A 19,885-nucleotide genomic window follows, 5' to 3' on the forward strand; every position below is an offset into this window, starting at 1 on the left:
GTAAGTTCTGTTTTTATACCCATTTCACGGGTAAGGAAATTGAGGCACAGAAAGTTTAAGTGACTCGCCTATCACACAGCTGGTAAAGTTCAGAGCAGGAATGAGAGCCCTGGTTCTCTTCCTCCAGGTCCCGTACTCTTAGGTGCTGGGTGATATGTACCCATACTGATATATCTCTGGACATATCAGTAAATCTCAATTCATTTGTCACTTGGTCTTGCTGTTGTTTTCATGTCCACTTACAGAAGCAAGTGAGGTACAGGAGAGCAATTTGCCTGTGTTCACATAGAAAGATGGCAGGAGAGGCACCCACCAGTGAATGAGTTACTCTCACAGGACTTAACGTGGCTGGATACAGGGATTTTGAGCTTTTAGCACTGTGTGAAACACAGCTAGACAGCCAAGATGATCCAGGGACTCTGCATCCATTAGAAAGAACAAACTTTTATGGACTTCCCTGGTGATCCCATGGATGGAGGAGCCTGGTAGGCTGCAGTCCATGGGGTCGCTAGGAGTCGGACACGACTGAGCGTCTTCACTTTCACTTTTCACTTTCATGCATTGGCGCCTGGTGGGCTGCCATCTATGGGGTTGCACAGGGTCAGACACGACTGAAGCGACTTAGCAGGTGGTGATCTAGTGGTTAAGACTCTGCTTCTACTGCAGGGTGTGAGGGTTCGATCTCTGGTTGAGGAACTAAGATCCCACATGCCATGCAGCATGGTCCAAAAAAAAAAAAATCAACAACAATCATTTAGCGAGTCTCCAGTCCATACCCACCCCTGCATTCCTAATGACCCCCAAAAAGGAAAGCAATATTTGAGAAGAAATTACTTTGTTCTCACTCTTTGGATATTTAGAAAATGCTGGGGCTTCAAAGCCTTTCCCCAGACCCAGATGGAAAGGCTGGATGGAAAGTTCATTTGAAACTAGTAACATACTACCTAACATTATTTTTAATATATATTTTAATAATATACTAATACTATATAATAATACAGTATTATACTACTAATGTATGCATATATATTACATACATACATACACAGATATATACACACCCACGCAAATGCATTGGTCATCTTGGGTTTAGCTTTGAGTTCTTAAAAGGAAAAACACAGCCTAAGCATAAAGGGCTATAACTGGCTTCTTTTTATCCTAAGTTAATGACATTGCTTTATCAGCTTGGAGTGTGTGTGACTGACCTATTGGCCTTTCTCTGTCCAGTAATGAAAATATGTGCTTTGAAAATGTGTGTACATGGGCAACGGGAAACCTGGAAGGATAATTGTCATAATGATGGGGTAATAAAACCAGGCCCTGATTTTTGTGACTATGGTCACTGCTCCTTCAACAACTGCCACATTATAAGGAAAACGGTGGTGAAACATCCATTGAGAAGCTGAGAGGAGGCCTTATCGTCTGTTGAAGAAAAATTGTGGTGTCAGCTCTGGCTACGCTATGAGGGCCACAGTTGAGGATAAAAGAGGTATACATGTCTGCCTTCCCAATGCCATCTGTGTTGTGCATCTTTAAAAGGGATGTGTTGGGAGTTATGTTGTGTTCCAGTGGTTAAGACTCCTGCTTCCATTGCAAGGGGCATACGTTCGATCCCTGGTTGGGACACAGATCCCACTGCTACTATGTGGTGTGGCAAAAAAAATCAAAATATGTACTGGTTAAATTGTTGAAGACCTAATACTCTGTAAGTATTCTAGAGGAACTTTTTTTATGTTATTTTATTTGGCTTCCTTGGTGGTTCAGATGGTAAAGAATCCGCCTGCAATCAATCCCTGGGTTGGGAAGATTCCCCTGGAGAAGGGAATGGCAACCCACTCCAGTATTCTTGCCTGGAGAATTCCATAGACCGAAGAGCCTGGTGGGCTACAGTCCATGGGGAGTCAAATTACAAACTTCAGACAGTTTTTTTCTAAATAATTTTGAATGATCGCCTCCTAATTTATCTTTTGTAAGGGATATAGCATTCCATACAAAACGTTTTTAAAGCTCAGTAACAGGCCTGAATGGTTATTAGCAATAAGAGATAATTACTGTGGAGAATCAACACGGAGAATCACATATTGCCTCCCGCTGTTTTGGAAATCATATTGGGCAGGGAGGCACTGCTATTAAACCTCAAGGCTGTGCCTTTACCTGTAAAAGTCAGCTCCTCGTGGTGTCCTGGTCTGGAACCCAGACTGCCTGGTTTTTCTCCTTCAGTTCATTCTGTGTCACTGTGCAGCTCAAAAATGTGCTGAGGTCATGTGTGGTTAAGACAAGAATTTACCATAGTCATTTTCCCTCCTGACCTACCTATTATGAGACAGTCTACAGTGATTTGCAAACTTTGTTTTCTTTCAGAAGGCACAATGGGCCGCCATCTACTGGGCTCCTCTGAGGGTAGGGGAGTGGGAGAGCGGGAGGCGGGGAGTGGGCATGGAGTCCTGACCTCAGAGCGGGGCTGTGAGGTGGTGCCGTCCTGCAGGCACAATCCCTAGGGGCGCCTGAGGATGCAGCGCTGGCTCCGGTCCAGGTACATTGGAGGCAGTCCTAGAAGTAAGAACATCCATCATGCTTAGTAAGATCTTAGGTTGTAACGGCTGCCTTGAGCCTGCAGACATTTTTCATGCAACTCACAATCCTGAAGAAGCGCTCTTTCTGCCTCTGCGGCCGTATGTTTTTCCAGCTGGACCTCCCCCAGTCTTCCGCTCTCAAGAAAGTTCTCATTCATTCAACCCAAGGGTGGCTCAATGGCTTTTCTGAGGACCACTGCAAGCATCGGCAGGAGTCCTGGCCACAGGGAAAAATCAAGCTACCTGAGCTTGGAGACAAAGCTCTCAACTCGGCAGTCTGTGTCTTCAGATGCTGTGCTTTCCTTACTCAATTTAAACTTGGAGAAAAGTAAATAAACACATTGAAATATGTGAAAAACATTCTTATTAGCATGCTTTTTTTTTCTTCTGTGATTGAGACTTCCTCATCAAACCCAACAGTGGGAAAATGAAAGAACAGCTTTTGTCCACCCACTTATTTACTCTGATTAGCCAGTGACCTCTGGACCCTGTTTTCCATCGTTCATCTTCTATTCACCTGGGGAACTGGAGTTGTTTTCGCTTTTCCAGATGCTGTTTTTCAGATTGGTTGATACGATGGTTGGAGTTACAACTCTGATACCCTTTGGAGTTCTGGCCAAAGGGCCAAGGTTCACTTTTTCTAATTCTAACCAAGTCCCTGGGTCTTTTCGATTCAGACTTGGTTGCTGCCCTCTTGGTTATTTTTCCATGGAGTGAATTTAGGATTCAGTTCCTCATCCTCAAAAGCCCTAACTGGAAAGAAAATCGATCCCACATTCCCTGTGGAAAACTCCTTGAAAAAACCCACAGGGAATTGAGTTGTTATGTATAAAGCTCTTACTTTTATTGACATATTTATATTTAATTTACAATAGAAACTAAGCCCACTGCTTTACTTTAATAGTGTCCTCATTGCTTGCTGGTCAGTCTCTGACCACACTTCCCGTTGCCTCCCCACCATTCATTGCCCCTCCTCTGCACAACTGTTTTTTTCCAAGCCATCCCCTTGTTGGCATTTGTGTATGTTTAAATCTTTTCGCATCACCTTCACACTACAAAATGTGCAAGGGCAAAAATGATGTCTCTGGTAACATACAGAGGTCTTAGAACACCCCACACTAGCAGTATAAAACCCAAAATCCTGATAGCATTAGTTTGGGGAGACCAATTAAATTCAGGGATTGCTATGAAATTGTGCAATCTGAATCAGTATTTTTCAGAGCAGGCAAGAGAGAGCAATATCATGAGGAAATCACACTGATTTTCACTTTCTTTCTGGTTTGTTGGTTTCACAAAATGCTTAAATAAGAATATAATTATAATATTTCTAAATGGATTGTGCAACTGCTCTGAAGCTCGACAATACACCTCCCAACACTCACAATAATACAAGTGGCATATATCTGGTAGGTTACCCATTAAACGACTCTGACAGATCGTATTTCTGGTTAATTGTTAGTTCCTTATGACCTTAGACTTTGCCTGTGTATTTAATAACACCATCTGCTGCCTAGGGTAGCAATGCCACCTTTTAACATGAGGATTACTGTTCTTACTTCGTAAACAACCGTGCTCCATCAGAGGTGTTGAAATTCTACCATAGAATTATTTAAATTATACTACCTATGGAAAGCTCAAAAAAAGAAACTTGACTTTCTTGCTTCTGCTGCCTTTATGGGCTTCTTCTAAAATGTCATAATTTATACACCATAATAAAAGCATAAAAAAGATTTACAAGTTGTATTCTTGGTCTCCAAAATGAAGTATTTTAAGAAGAACTCTGACTCTGTTGTGCCTATCTTAGTCTGTCTTCTTCCAGGCTAGCTTCTCACTGCATTATCTCTGGGAAATTTCCCAATAAAACAGATGATTAAAAAATAATTCCCACAGAACGAAATGAGATGACATCTTTTTTAAAAAATCATCACCCAAGACCATGCGTCTCTGTTCTGGGGCATGTTAAGAATCCTGCTGGTGTTCAAGAAATATGAAAACTTCTGTTACCACATGGCCTATGATAGCGTAAATATGGACGGGGTTTTCAGTGGTCTCCTTTGTTTGGGACCCACAGATGCCCCTGGGAAATGAACTCTTGGTGGTCAGAGTGAGGGGTGGAGGGGGTCAGAGTGTCTACTTTAACTTAACCAGGCCCATGCTGTGCAGGACACTAATTTAGTGCAATTCTCCAATTCATGAATCAGAACTGCCTAAAAATAGAGGCTCTCTGGAATGGGAACTGCCTTGCATCTAACCTGATTCTCCTGCTGGCAGGAGAAACTGTATCTTTCTGAAGCAGAAGAAAGAAACACCATAGACTCGTTCATCCATTTATTTGTCCTTTAATCCATTGCTAGCCTTGATTCCAAAAGGAACTGAGAGGAATGAAAATTATTGCTTAATTTTACTAGAGAAATGAAAAAAGGTGAAAACTTTTCCCCAGTTGCTATAATTTTTCATTCCTTAACAGGGTGACACTTTTAAACAGCAGGAGTGAGCTTTAGAGAATAAAGCATTCTAGGTTTTTAACTGATGCTGGGAAAGATTGAAGGCAAGAGAAGGGGATGACAGAGGATGAGATGGTTGGATAGTATCACCGACTCAATGGACACGAGTTTGAGCAAACTCGGGGAGATATGGAAGGACAGGGAAGCCTGGAGTGCTGTAGTCCATGGGTTTGCAAAGAGTTGGACACGACTTACTGACTGAACAAATGACAAGGCTCATAGAATTGATCACTATAAGCCCAGCACTCACACAACTTTATGCTAAAGTGTGGATACTTCACAGAGTACGAGTTTGTTGTCTTTTAATTACTTGGAACAGGAGAGGTTGGCCTGAACACTCATCACATGAGAATAATCAAGAGGTTGTCTGCCAACAGAAAACAATTTCAAAAGTACAGAATGTAGAATTCAGAGCCTAAACCACTTGGTCGCATCCCAAAAAGGCATGTCCTAACATGTTTTCAGTGTAAGAGAGCTTCAGCATTCCAGGCTTTTAAAAGAATGTCTCCTGTTACAGCTAAAGGGAGCTGCTTGTCCTTTTCCACACTCTGAATTCATGGAATCTGGAAGTCTGATTCTGGAACACTCATTTTCAAATAAATTGAGTCATCTTTATATGAAAACTAGAGAACTTGGCTTTTCTCGCCCCTGTTTTTGAAGAATAGTTGAAATGAAACAACCACCACATGTAAATGCTTCCCACCATCACATTTTTTAAAATTTTGCTGTTGTTGCTGCACTGGGCCCTTGTTGCTGTTCTCCAGCTTTCTCTAGTTGTGGTGCACAGGCTTCTCATGGTGGTGGCTTCTCTTGTTGCGGAGCACAGGCTCTAGGTGTGCAGGGCTCAGTAGTCGTGGTACATGGGCTTAGTCGCTCCGTGGCACGTGGGATCTTCCCAGATCAGGGATCAAGCCCTCGGTCCCTGCACTGGCAGGCGAATTCCTATGCACTATACCACCTGGAAAGTCCCCACCACGATTTCTGAAATACACAGAACTGATGAAGCTTCATTAAGTCTTTTCATAATCAGAACCAAAGAAATGAAAGTTGTATAGAAAGCCACAAATGTAACATTTCACTATGGTTAACAAAAGCACAACAAATTTCAAAACATCAGAATTCCTAGAACTTACTCTCACAACATCCTTCATAAATTCAGTACATAGCCAGCAAAGAACCACACAGCTATTAAGCAGTGGGATCCTGGGTGAGAATACAAAAAAACCTCAAAACAAGTTTCCACATCCTGCTGACCTATTCAGCCAAATGCTGGTCAGTGTATGGAATTGCTGTCAGGTTTTGTTTTGTTTTGTTTTGTTTTTTTCCTTCTCTTTTTCTTCAACTGTGGTCCTCTTGAGTAATCTGAAAGGCTTGTGGTTTAGTATACTGAGTTTTGCCCACCACATATATACATATATATCAGTCTCTTGCGGAAAGAAGTATTTTCTGTAAGCTTTGAGACATTTCAGTCGGGCATATTAATGCTGATACAGATGCTTTTCCACTGGCTAACTTCAACTAAGTATAGACTGTGGTTTAGACACTCCTAGCCTGGGATCTGAGCCCAGACCAAGCAGACATATTCTCAGATGATATGATGGTCTGGTAGCCATTTAACCTCACAATTTTATCCGATGGCACAAAGCCCCCAGATGGTGGACAGGCACTTACAGTCATTTTTCTGCATTGTTTTGTGATTCCATGTGAGTCAGAAGGATGTTAGGCTTGGGCTTGCCACATTCTCCTTGCTTCCATTACCCTCACCCACCATATGAAGGGTCAGAGCAGAAACGGTGTCAAGTTCAAAATTCCCTGTTCCAATCAAAAAAACACAGACCCAGAGTGCTCCAGTGATCTGTCTCAGGTCCCAGGCCAGCTGTGTGAAGAGAACTGATGGTCCCACAGACATCTCCTGTGCAGATATGTGCTGCTGCTGCTGCTAAGTCGCTTCAGTCGTGTCCGACTCTGCGCGACCCCATAGACAGAAGACCACCAGGCTCCCCCGTCCCTGGGATTCGCCAGGCAAGAACACTGGAGTGGGTTGCCATTTCCTTCTCCAGTGTGCAGATATGTACATGTATGTAAAAAAGAACCTGTGAAAGAAATAGAAATAGGAGGCAGCCCACCAGTGGGCTAAAGAAAGAACTGCAGTTTGGGAAACCTGAATTCTAGCGGTTGTTCGACTATATTCCTTCGTCTCAAGGCAAGTTCCTTACTGTGCTGGTACCTCAGTTCACCAAATCAGTAAACAGAAGCTGATGTCTTAGACATCATTAAGGATAACGAATTGGTCTGCTAAGGCAGATATAGATAGGTAGGTAAGTAGACAGATAAATGGAAAGAAAGAATAAAAGCAGTCTGAAAAACGTTCACAATCTAGCTATTTCGTAAATGCTAAAAGATAACAGCCCCTAGGAAGTTCATAAGTGCTAGCTCCCAGGTATGTTTCAGAACCAACTTTATCACTCAGGAATTTGCTTAAAGGGCTGAGGAGGCTTGCCAGCTAGCCCATCAAGGTTCATTTGTATTTGCATTTTAGCTGTCTGTGACAAGCTTTTTAGTAAACATGTTATATTTAGTCACTTTTAGGAAATCTATTTCTCTCTTTCCGTCCACCCGTGGTCTTTTGCTAGGGCTCAAACCCAGGCTATCTGCTCCCATGGATTTCATTTTCTTCTTCCTGGTATGAACTTCAGTTCTGAGTGTGAATCTGAATTCTCTCCATGGTTTTGCACTCCCCTTGCCAAAGAGGTATCACCACCATGTGGGCCCAGGAATGGATGTGGTGCCAACCCAGACTGGCATTCACTCCAATTAACAAATTACAGCCCACAGTTAGGCTTTTAAACTTTCCTTTCTTTTCTCCTTCTACAGGGAGTCAGTTCTCTGTCTCCTTTATACACAAAACTGACCAAAAAAAAAAAAAAAAAGTTAAAGTTTCCAAATGCTTATTGTTAATGTTTGCATCTCTGGATATCATTGGGCTATCAACTACATATATAATTGCTTTAAATAAAATTACTTTCTGTGTGTTTGCTAAACACATTCGATCAGGGCAAGTCAGTCACTAGAACAGATTCTAGAAACCCCCATTGGTAGAGGTCAAATTTTCCTGTTGATTGGCATTCTTTTGTGAAATATATTTGCATCTTCTCAAGAGAAAGTCAATCTAGCTCATACTGGCTCCCTTCCATAAGAAATACAAGCAATAAAAATGAAGCTTTATTTGATGAAATTCCATGAAACATCTGACTTCATGGTTTTTTCTCTTCAGTGCCTTGTAGCCCTATTGTATTTACCTATCTGCATGCAGAGTAGCCAGAATCGGTGTCCTATACGAGGAATTAAATGATTTCATGAGATTTCTCTTTTTGTTTTTAGGGAAATAGGGCATAAAGAGTTAGAGGTGCAGTATTCCAATTTGGTGAGTAACCAAACCATTTCCTCGCTCAACTAAATCCTAGAAATGAATTTTGTATCCAAACACCAACATCAATTTTTATCTATAGTTTATAAATTCTAAGTTTCACCAGCATAAAATGGTCTACCATTTAAGGAGTTCCATACTAGGCATGGCATGGTGGCAAACTGACTCACCTCTACCATATCTCTCTAGCTGTTGTGACTGTTGACTTTTCTTTGGATCGCCTGTCCTATGAACTATACTAGAATCTTGTTTCCTATAAATACGGGTATAGATACGCAAATCTTAACATTCTTTTTGTGAACACTCACAAATGTTAACATTCTTCTTCTAGGCCTCTAAACTGTGCATACATTTTATGTTAAATGCAAGATGTATACAGTATGTTCTAGACTATGAGAGTGTGTATTAGTTGTCCAGTGGTACCTGACTCTTTGTGACCCCATGGACTGTAGCCTGCCAGGCTCCTCGGTCCATGGAATTCTCCAGGCGAGAATACTGGAGTGGGTAGCCATCTTCCCAATCCAGGGATTGAACCCAGATCTCCTGCATTGCAGGCAGATTCTTTACCGTCTGAGTCACCCATTCTAGACTATATTGTTAGACAAAAATACTCACACCTGCATTTCAGTTCTGGCACTCATCTTTAATGTTACTGCAAGAAAATCACTTAATTTTTCACTATCTTAGGTTTTCAGCTTCTGAAAAAGGACATGAATAAAATTTAGGCTCAAAATAACTTTTCTGAATGCCCATAGGAAAGCAATAATAAACATAAAGCTATCACAGCATGCTTAACCTTTCAGAATTGTAACATCTATTTTTTTCAGTCCCCTTATTCCTGAATGTGTATGTAGGAAAGTTACCTTTTTAAGTAGGCAAGCTAAATGAGAGAAAGTGTATTATTTTATTATTTTCAAACATTATCTTTGAGATTGGTTTGCTCTTTTGTCAGTGTCTTCCCCCTGGTACCTTTTAAAGGATTTCAGTGAGTGTCTTAAATAGAGGTTAAACCCGCATCCAGATATTATTCCAGAAAAGTGCATTTCATCATGCTCTTTCCAAAAAGTCAATAGGAGGGTTCTGGCATCAAATGGCTGTTGAATGCCTTCCAGTTCTCCTCCAAATTTCCTTGCAGACTGAGCGAGTGTGTGACCTCAATTTCTCCTTTATCTGTATTTTTCACTTAGCTCTTTAAATTCTGACACAGTCAGTAGTTAATCTACATCAAGGCCCAAAATTTTACTGTATGTTGGGACTGTACCTATGTTTACACACAGGCTGGTGACTAACAGCTTCTGTGTGTATATGTGGATGATAGAGAGCTTCTGTGATTTCCTAGACCTTGCACAGAGAGTTTATCTCCTCCATATGCAGAAGTCTCTTCAGTATCTGAATGTTTTCTGCACACAGGGAAGGTAGGCTATAGGGAGGTCAAACAGAGGGAAAGTATTTCTAAAATAGCATACTTGCAATTTGAAAACCAGTAGGATTGTCTCATAAAATGCTATTGCTTAGAAGGAAGGTGCTCGTATCTATTACAGAAGGTTCTTTTATGTCATGACTCTCCATAGTATGTGTTGATGTGTCATATAAACAAATATGCTCAAATATGTATTTATAACTTTTTCAAAGTGGAAAGCCTTGAATATCACACATGCTCTTCCAGTCTTAGGAAACTTCTGGCCAAGTACAAGGAGCCTAGGATGATAGCCACAAATATTCAGATGCCATATGGCTGCATTTTTTTTTTTACCTTCAAATATGCCAGGGTCAGAGTTTAAGAAGCTTTAGTATGGTTGAAACATCATGCTATTAATAGAAGCTGCCCTCTAAAGAATGAAGGCTGTGATTCCATGCGTGGATACAGGGTGACATGAAGGAACTCAGCAGTCCCTAGAAATACCACCTCCTGGATAGCACCCACCCATTCCTGGGGACAGGGGGTCATCGCTCTCCCACAGCTGTGTGTCCTCCAGGCAGAGTTCCATCAGGGTCGTCTGGGGAGAATCATTTCTTTACAATGCCCTGTCACCTGCCAGTACAGGGCTGAGGTGTGTTATCAAGAGCATCTCAACTGGAGTGAGCTCCAGGGTTCAGATTCAGATTTTAGATGTTTAATGCTCATGCAGGGGAAATCTGTGCAGGGGCTGGATTTGTTCTACCCAACTGAGCTACTGCTTAGAACTGCTCTGTTTGGTTTACCTTTCAATCACTTCCCTTATGCCAGTTTTGGAGAGTAGCATACTGAATGGCTATCCTTTTGCTTCTAAACTGCAATTTTCTTTCTTTCTTTTTTTTTTTTAAATGTTAGAAATTAGAGCTGGAAGACTGTTGCTCCATCTTGTCTCAGCAGGAGTGTTCCCCATAGAATATTGCTTAAGTTTTTAATACAAATTGCAGCATGTCAGCATTCTGCTAAAAAGCCAGCTTCAACCCACTGCCCCACCAACACTTCACCTGGCATCAGCCTGTCTGGCCACATAGGAACAGCCAACCTGGTAACCTTGACTTGGAGTGGCAGAGATGATCAGAGTTCTCTTTTGAGAAGATCTGGAGCCTTTTAAGCAAGAGGGCAGCGTCTACGTGACTAAAACATACCAACTTCCTCTTTCATAAGTCATCACATGATGAACTGCAATTACAATTCCTGCCTTGTCTCTGCGAATTGCAGACGCATTGCCTCACCCTAGAAACCCTGCTCCTGTGTGTGGAGGAGGCGGCTCTAACTGCTGCAGCAGCCGCTTTGGAAGGGTTCCAACTCCAGTCTGTGCCGGGAGGGAGGGCGGTGGGTGGAAGACGAAAACAAAGCTCTGTTTACTTAGCATACATCGATAAAGCTGCTTCGGAGAGACATGAAAGGCCAGGCAGCATGAAAGACTTTAGATACAATATAAGGAATTGCTGCTCTGGACCCATGGCCAGCCTTAACCCCCTTGATTCCGGATCCTTTTATGGCAAGAGAAACCAGAACTAAAACAAACCTTTCCATCTTCCAGTGGGCATTTCGTTAGGGAAGTTACAACAACTTGGTTTCAACACTAAACTGGTAGTGTAAAATAAAAAGGAAATGCTCTTCATTTGGAGAAGAAAAGCTCTGTTCCATAAAAACCCTGACTTAGTACCCCTCAAGGCAGAATTTGGAGCTCAGTGTTTCTATTTTGGGATAGAGCGACAGGCTGTCCCACGAGGATATTACAGTGCCTGCCTGCTTGCAGGTAAATGAGTAAAATTAGGCCGTGGCTGTAACCCCGACTTGTTTTCTTTTAATATTTCCACCCCAGCCTACTAAGGCCACTTCTTGGGGGTATTGAGATGGCTCATCTCTCTACAGCACAGAGCCTGGGTCTTATTCCCTTTGGTTAGTGCCCTAGTGGTTTAAGTTACATGCTAGGAGAGGCTCTGGGTCTCCTAGGAGAGTGACAGGTCCTGAAAACGGTGCATGATAGCAGGGACCAGGTGTGGCCAAATCCACCAGTTGCTGGGGATCGGGGTCCTATCCTCCCAGTTAGAAAAGGGTGAGGCAGGATTGTAATTGCAGGGCAAGATCCGGGAGCAGATGGGGAGACCTTTATGGAGGCGCACCTTCTCTGGAAATCCCCACAAGACATTCAGGCTTTGCCTGCAAAAACATTTAGCTCTGGCATTACATTTTCTGTGCCATTTTCGAACAGGTTTTCTCATGTGCTTTAAGCAGCTCCCTCCACTGTTTCTCTAAGGGTGTTTTTCCTCTTCCCTGTGGTTAATTCTTTGAGGCAACCTGGCATTTTCAATAGCAACAACTAGAGAGAAACGTCAGCAGGATTTTTTTCTCTCTCCACCTACCAATCCAGTTGTAGGGAAGATAATATAATTAGTACCCTGTTCTTCCCACACTTAACCAGCTCATTCCAGTCTCAGGGAGAGAGGTGGGCCTGTTTTCCAACAAAGGAAGCTCGGGAGGCCGCCCTTCCAGAGCTGAAGTGTAAAGGTCCCAACTGAGAGTGACTAAGCCCGCGTCTATTAGTCAGAAAGACTAACGACCAGCCAAAAGTGATTTACCATAACACACGCCAGCTCCTCCTCCCGATAAAAGTGTGAAACTCAAGTGCTCAATTCAGTCTGGGCACAGCCTGTGGCTGCCAACGGTGGCAGAACGCGGCGAGACTGGCTGGCTCTGCACCCACATGTCGCCTTCGCGCCAGGCGGGTTTGCACCCACCTAAGCCCATCCTGGGCGGTGTGGTGGGCTCGAGGTCGGCCCTGCCCACCCAGCGAGGCCGGGAATGGCTGAGATCTGCCGGGTCCGCGCGACCCGCGGGCCAGCCTGCCTCTCACCCCCAAGCGCGCGCGGACCCCACCGCCGCTCGTGCCCGTGCCCCGCGCCACCTGGAGTCCAAGTTTGGCCCCGTGGACGGGGCCTGGAGGCCTAGTGTCGCCGGCGGGGGGGGCGGAGCCTGCGCGGTGACGCGGCCTCTTTGGCCGCTGACCCCGGATCCCTGGAATGTGCATTCGTTCAATGGAGCCGCCAGTGCCAGCGGCGCCGAGTCACGTCTGCGCGGAGCGTGCGCACTCGGCGGCGGCGGCGCACGCGGCCCGCGGCCCCGCGCCCACGTCACGCGGCTGCCGCGCGAACCTGCGCCAGGCGGCCGGGACCCCCGCGCTGTAGCGCGGGCTGGCCGGGAGGGAGCGCGGGGTGCATCGCGCGGTGCTGCCGCTCCCTCCCGGAAGGGCTCCGAGAAGCGGCGGGTGGACTCGATCCTAGGCCTGAGAGCACGCCCTCTTTTAGTGAAACTTCAGGGGACCGGCGGCGCCTGTGTCCTCCCCAAGACCCATGCGAGTGTAAAAGCGCTTGCCGAAGAGTTCAAATAAAGCTCCTTAAAAGATGTTTAAAAACGGACAGAACCAAGTTACAAAGTGGCCTTGCTTTTCAAAACACGAGTTTTACACGGTTTGCTCTAAACGGATCTGGAGGGGAGGGAACTCGGCTCGAGTGGTCGAGGCAGCGGAGCGGGTGCAGGGAAACAAGCTGCGCCAGCCACGCGTTCACGTCGGGGACACAGGCCGCGGCGCGGACGGGAGGGCGGGCACAGAGAAGCCGGCTCTCCCAGCAGCGCCCGTTCTGCGGCGGGGGGAGGGGGAGGGCGAGGGCGCGGGGGAGGGCGGGCGCGCGCGCGAGGGGAGGGGGCCCGCGCAGGCGCCTTGCGAGGCTGTCGAAGAATCAAGTCTGTAGAAGTGGAGCGGCCGCGGCGGCAGCAGCAGCAGCGACGGCGGCGGCGGAGCTGAGGCGGGCTGGGCGCTGACGCGGGCGCTGGAGAGCGGCGACGCCAGGAGCTGTGAGAGAGCAGCGGAGCGACCCGGGGTCCGCGCCGCGTCCGAGCTCCGCGCCGCCCGGCCGCCGCCGCCGCCGCCGCCGCCCCGGCGCGGCATGCCCCGCCGCTCGGGCTGAGCCTGCCCCGGCGGCCGCCCCCCGCCCCCCGCCCCCCCAACCTCCCCGCCCCCCGCCCCGCACTCCGCGCCAGCTGCCGCCGCGACCTGCTGCGCTCCCCCGCGTCCGCGCGGCCTGTCTTCGCCCCGGTCTGGAGGCCAGCCGCGGCTCCAGCCGAGCCCCCGCCGCCGCCGCCGCGCCCGCCGCGCCGCGCCGCCCCGCCGCCCGCCCGAGCCCGCGCCGGCCGGGGGGACGTGCTGCCGCGGCTGCAGCCCCTCGCCCCGCGCCCGCCGCCCCTCGTGCATCGGGGGCGCTGCGCGGGCGCCGAGCCTTCGCGGGCTTTGCCGCCGCCGCCGCCGCCTCTGCGGCCGCCGCCGCCGCTGGTGGGGGAGACGCGGGGTTGGGGGGGGAGGAGGGCGCGCGTGGTGCCGGCGGGTAGCGGCGGCGCCCCCTCCTCCTCCGCCTCCTCCTCCTCCTCCGGCGCCGCGGGCTCCTCGGACATGGCCGCGGCTGTGGCGGTGGCCGCCGCGTCTCGGCGGCAGTCGTGCTACCTGTGTGACCTGCCCCGCATGCCCTGGGCCATGATCTGGGACTTCACCGAGCCCGTGTGCCGCGGCTGCGTCAACTACGAGGGCGCCGACCGCGTCGAGTTCGTCATCGAGACGGCGCGGCAGCTCAAGCGGGCGCACGGCTGCTTCCCGGAGGGCCGCTCCCCGCCCGGCGCCGCGGCCCCGGCCGCCGCTAAGCCGCCGCCGCTCTCGGCCAAGGACCTTCTCCTGCAGCAGCAGCAGCAGCTCGGCCACGGCGGCCCTGAGGCCGCCCCGCGCGCTCCTCAGGCCTTGGAGCGCTACCCTCTGGCGGCCGCCGCAGCCGAGCGGCCCCCGCGCCTGGGCTCCGACTTCGGCGGCAGCCGCCCGGCCGCCGCCCTGGCCCAGCCGCCGACGCCGCAGCCGCCGCCTGTGAACGGCATCCTGGTGCCCAACGGTTTCTCCAAGCTGGAGGAGCCGCCGGAGCTGAACCGCCAGAGCCCGAACCCGCGGCGCGGCCACGCCGTGCCGCCCACCCTGGTGCCGCTCATGAACGGCTCGGCCACACCGCTGCCCGCCGCGCTCGGCCTGGGCGGCCGTGCCGCCGCCTCGCTGGCCGCCGTGTCCGGGGCCGCGGCCGCCGGCCTGGGCTCGGCGCAGCCCGCCGAGATGGGCGCCCACAAGCGGCCGGCGTCCGTGTCGAGCAGCGCGGCCGCGGAGCACGAGCAGCGCGAGGCGGCGGCCAAGGAGAAGCAGCCGCCGGCGGCCTCGCACCGCGGCCCGGCCGACAGCTTGTCCACCGCGGCCGGGGCGGCCGAGCTGGGCAGCGAGGGCGCAGGCAAAGGCCGCGGGCCGGGCGAGCAGGACTGGGTCAACCGGCCCAAGACCGTGCGAGACACGCTGCTGGCGCTGCACCAGCACGGCCACTCGGCGCCCTTCGAGAGCAAGTTTAAGAAGGAGCCGGCCCTGACTGCAGGCAGGTTGTTGGGTTTCGAGGCCAACGGGGCCAACGGGTCTAAAGCAGGTAGGGGCGGCTGTGGAGTGAGGGGGTCTAGGGGCGAAGCGGGGCCTGAGAGCCGAGGAGGGGGTGCTCTTCCTATTGGCCGTTCTCCCCCGGCCCAGAAATAGCAAACATCCAACTTCCTGATCTGCTCGAGGCGGAACCAGTGCTTAGTGGCAACGTGTTCCTCTGCTGAAGCAGCATAACAGAGATGAGTCAGATGGACCGATAGGTAGCGACACAGGGCTTTCCTTTCCCAGCACATTCCTGGATGCGAGCATGAGGCACCAATCACCTTTTAACCTGAGGGTGGGGAGGGGGGGACTGGGGGGCGTTAACTCTCATGTGCACAGGGCAGCCTGGGTACTTGCAGGCCTGTGGAAGAACAGGCAGTGCTTTCCGTGCCCTTGTTTTTTTTTTTTAACTGCTAGACTGCCTCAGAGCCTTCTCAGTCTAAGTGGTTTAAGTTGCACGTGCTCTTGAAACTTGGTTTTTCTGTACCAACTTTGGAGAATAGAAATTCTTCAGAGGGTTGTGTTGTGTGTGAGTGAAAGAAAGATCCTTTTGAGTGCACGTTCATTTATTCCTTTTTTTCCCCTTTTCTATCTTTGTTCTTCCAGTTGCAAGAACAGCAAGGAAAAGGAAGCCTTCTCCTGAGCCAGAAGGTGAAGTCGGGCCCCCTAAGATCAATGGAGAGGCCCAGCCGTGGCTGTCTACATCCACAGAAGGGCTCAAGATCCCCATCACTCCTGCATCCTCTTTTGTGTCGCCACCACCACCCACTGCCTCACCTCATTCCAACCGGACCACACCGCCTGAAGCGGCCCAGAACGGCCAGTCCCCCATGGCAGCCCTGATCTTAGTAGCAGACAATGCAGGGGGCAGTCATGCCTCGAAAGATGCCAACCAGGTGCACTCCACCACCAGACGGAACAGCAGCAGTCCACCCTCTCCGTCCTCTATGAACCAAAGAAGGCTGGGCCCCCGAGAGGTGGGGGGCCAAGGGGCAGGCGGCGCCGGAGGACTGGAGCCAGTGCACCCCGCCAGCCTCCCGGACTCCTCTCTGGCCGCCAGCGCCCCACTGTGCTGCACCCTCTGCCATGAGCGGCTGGAGGACACCCACTTTGTGCAGTGCCCTTCTGTTCCTTCACACAAGTTCTGCTTCCCCTGCTCCAGACAAAGCATCAAACAGCAGGGAGCTAGTGGAGAGGTCTATTGTCCCAGTGGGGAAAAATGCCCTCTTGTGGGCTCCAATGTCCCCTGGGCCTTCATGCAAGGGGAGATTGCAACCATCCTTGCTGGAGATGTGAAAGTGAAAAAAGAGAGAGACTCGTGACTTTCCGGTTTCAGAAAAACCCAATGATTAATCTTAACTAAAACTGCTTGAATTGTATATATATCTCCACATATATATATATCCAAGACAAGGGAAATGTAGACTTCATAAACATGGCTGTATAATTTTGATTTTTTTGAATACATGTGTTTCTATTTTTTTTTTTTTTTGACGACAAAAGGTATGTACTTATAAAAGCATTTTCTTCTTTTGTTAACGTTATTAGCATATCTTTGTGCTTTATTATCCTGGTGACAGTTACCGTTCAATGTAGGCTGTGACTTGCGCTGCTTTTTTAGAGCACTTGGCAAAGCAGAAACGCTTCTAGCTGTATTTGTATGCACTTATTTTAAAAAGAAAAAAAAAAGCCAAATACATTTTCTGACATTGTAAGATTGCCTTACTGTCTGTTGTTATTTACTGCTGGCCCCTTTCTCAGGCTGGAGGCCAATTGGTGGAGAAGGAAAGGAAATGAGGAAAGGGGCAGTGTTGTGAAGTGGGCATGCCACTGAGAAATGTCACCAAGTTCCCCCCAAACATTGCCCTTTTAGAGTAACAGGAAATCGATTGTGAATCTTTCTCGATTTTGTTCTTAAAGTTCAGTTGTTAGGTTATTGATGACTGCCTGAGAGTTGCTGCTGAGAGATTTTCAGGACTGTGTGGGGGGTTTATTTGGGGGGGGGGGTGATTTTTTTTTTTTTTTTAAGGCAGAGTTGACCACTGTTCACTGCCCATGTGATCAGTTGTAAGATGACAATGCTGCATGCTAGTTGGTTACATAATACACAATCCAGTGACTCAAGACAGTGATAACGGTTGTCGGTGGGGACAAGATGGCACTGCCATCTTTGCATGGAGCCTGCCTCTGCAGCGCCACTTTGAAACCCCCTGGAGCTCTGTCTGTCGTTGCTGTGGTCGTTTCCTTTGAAAAGAATTGAAAAGAAGTTACAGTCCAGGTGAACTGGAGATTGTGGGATTGGTTTCGTTTCCGTTTTGTGTTTTGTCGTCTTATCATTTACCTGTAGCGCTACTGCTGTCGATGTGATCACCTGCACCCTGTTCCTAGTGAGTGCTAAATACAGTATGGTACAATGACAGTGTCGGCGTAGGGTGCTGCCAGGACTGCCCGTGGGCATATCGGTGACAGCCCAGATGGGGGTGGAGGAAACCTGTAATTTCTTTCTCACATGTGTTTGAAATACCAAGTGAATAATACTGTTCTTCTGGACAAAAAATGATAAACTAGCGAAAATTAAAGAGTTTTACATGATAGACAGGCCCCACCTCTCAAACTATTTTTAGAAGCCTTTTGTAAACTAATTTCTTTCAATCACTATTTTGCATCGGTAAAATGATTTTTTTAAACCAATAAATCATCAGTTATTAGAAATAGTTGTCTCACAGTGATACTGGTTTTTCTTTTGTGCTGTTATGATTTAACATTGACAGGAACACTACTTTAAATCCTTTTAAGTTCAGGTGTTTGTAACTTGGCCCTGTCATTAGGCTGAATCATGGCTTCGAGGTCTACAACTTCTGTGTATGGTTCACAACCCAGCTTTTAATTTGAAAATACAGATCGTTACCCACTTTGGATTAACTTTTTCAGTTGTGTTTTTGTCTTTCTTTTTTTAAATTGCTCAAATATTTTTTAATGGTCGAGTTATTAACACTTGAAAATCAGATACTGCACCAAATACAGTATTTTTTTCATGGTGTTTTTAATAAGTGCACCTATTATTAATGCTGTGCAAATTCATGTTACCGGTCATTGTTATATTACAAACAGACTTGCATGATTAACCAGTTTGTTGTTACACTTTTTTAAAAAAATTGGAATATCTATGACTCAGATCTGACTGGTTTCTCTTATGTAAATGCACACATGCAGAAACACAGTCGCTTTTACATGCCCATAAAGACATTTGTAAAGAATTCAGTTTATTATGGTCTGTTGTATAAATGTGTATCTAGGCACTTTACTATAAACTGGAGTTTGACCTCATAGACGTTACAAGTTGATCAGTCATTTGACCTAATTTGTGGTAGCTATCTGTATGTTTTGCAGTCTTTATACAGATAAGCTTTCCAAAAGATTAATAAAGAACCATCCTGCTGTTTTGAATAAGTCTCTCCAGCTGTGGAAAAGACAACCTATGGTTTCTCTGCGCTGGTGTTCAAGAGGGAGAATTTAAACAGCTTTAAAGGGCTGCATGTTGAGTTTACTCCTATTAAAAAATAAGAGTCTGACTGGCCCTTGGGTGGCCTTATAGAAGGCTTGCAGCTGGGAAAGTGTTGGTCTGGGTTATTTCTCTGGCATTCTCTGAAGTTAAAAAGTCAGCACTGGGACATGGGTTTGATTCTTTGTTGTACTGATGACAGTGCAGAGATTCTCCACAGCTGGATAAAGATGTCAGAAAGCTACTTACTGTACGTGGGCAGTATCAGATTTCAAATCCTAATACTTCAGCTGTGCTGTTAATACTCAAAATATTAGGGGATGGGGTGTTGAAGCTTTCCCCTTTTTTGCTTTAACAATTTATAGAATTTAACAGATGTACTGTCTTTCATGTGGCCTCACATTAAAAGTTATAAGAACGTACACATGGTTTACAACTTTATTACTAGATACCTTTCCTTGGCCACCAAGTATTTTAAAAGTGTGCCACCTTTTAACCTTTACTTTTTTTTTAAGTTGAAGGTGATACTTTTTCTATATATGATGAAACTCATGTCAACTAAAGTGAGTGTAATCTCAGATATCAACATTATTTTAAAGTCACGCTATGGAAATATCACCTGCATTCTGTCATTTGTCAGATTTACAGTACTTTTTTTTTTCTTTAACTTTTAGCATTAAATAAAAATAAAATTGGGAGCACTGAACATTTTCTGAGGCCTTTTTTAATTGTTTAAAGTAAGCTTAGAGTGGCTCTTGTTTTAATCACCAGTGGCAATGTGACCAGAGGATGTGTGGGTTTGGGGTTGGGGTTTGACTGAACCAGCAGGAGAAAGGGAGGAGATAAAAGACATGGAACAAAAAGGCAACTGATGGAAGGCGGAAGAAAGCGCTAGGGACTGGGGAAAGGGCAACTGGATAGGGGAAGCAGATAAA

The 19,885-nt window shown here is 47.3% G+C and overlaps 1 protein-coding gene across 2 annotated transcripts; it reads left to right on the forward strand.

The window, feature by feature from the left end:
* Nucleotides 14,264–19,656, forward strand: IRF2BP2 (interferon regulatory factor 2 binding protein 2). Of its 2 annotated transcripts, none has more exons than XM_018042454.1 (2): nt 14,264–15,410; nt 16,055–19,656. In XM_018042454.1, exons 1-2 carry the CDS (start codon nt 14,408–14,410, stop codon nt 16,768–16,770), a joined length of 1,719 nt encoding a protein of 572 aa, XP_017897943.1. In that variant the 5' UTR covers nt 14,264–14,407; the 3' UTR covers nt 16,771–19,656. The 2 variants fall into 2 exon arrangements, with proteins under 2 accessions (XP_017897943.1, XP_013830995.2); XM_013975541.2 differs by having other exon boundaries at nt 14,266–15,458.

Source organism: Capra hircus, chromosome 28 (assembly GCF_001704415.2).
Source record: "Capra hircus breed San Clemente chromosome 28, ASM170441v1, whole genome shotgun sequence".
Lineage (NCBI taxonomy): Eukaryota > Metazoa > Chordata > Mammalia > Artiodactyla > Bovidae > Capra > Capra hircus.

What these genes read in the sequence shown, in the direction of transcription:
- IRF2BP2 (XM_013975541.2), top strand. Translation starts at nt 14,408, where the DNA reads ATGGCCGCGGCTGTGGCGGTGGCCGCCGCGTCTCGGCGGCAGTCGTGC. An exon ending in GGCCAACGGGTCTAAAGCAG is followed by an intron (nt 15,459 to 16,054) that starts GTAGGGGCGGCT and finishes TTGTTCTTCCAG; the next exon opens with TTGCAAGAACAGCAAGGAAA.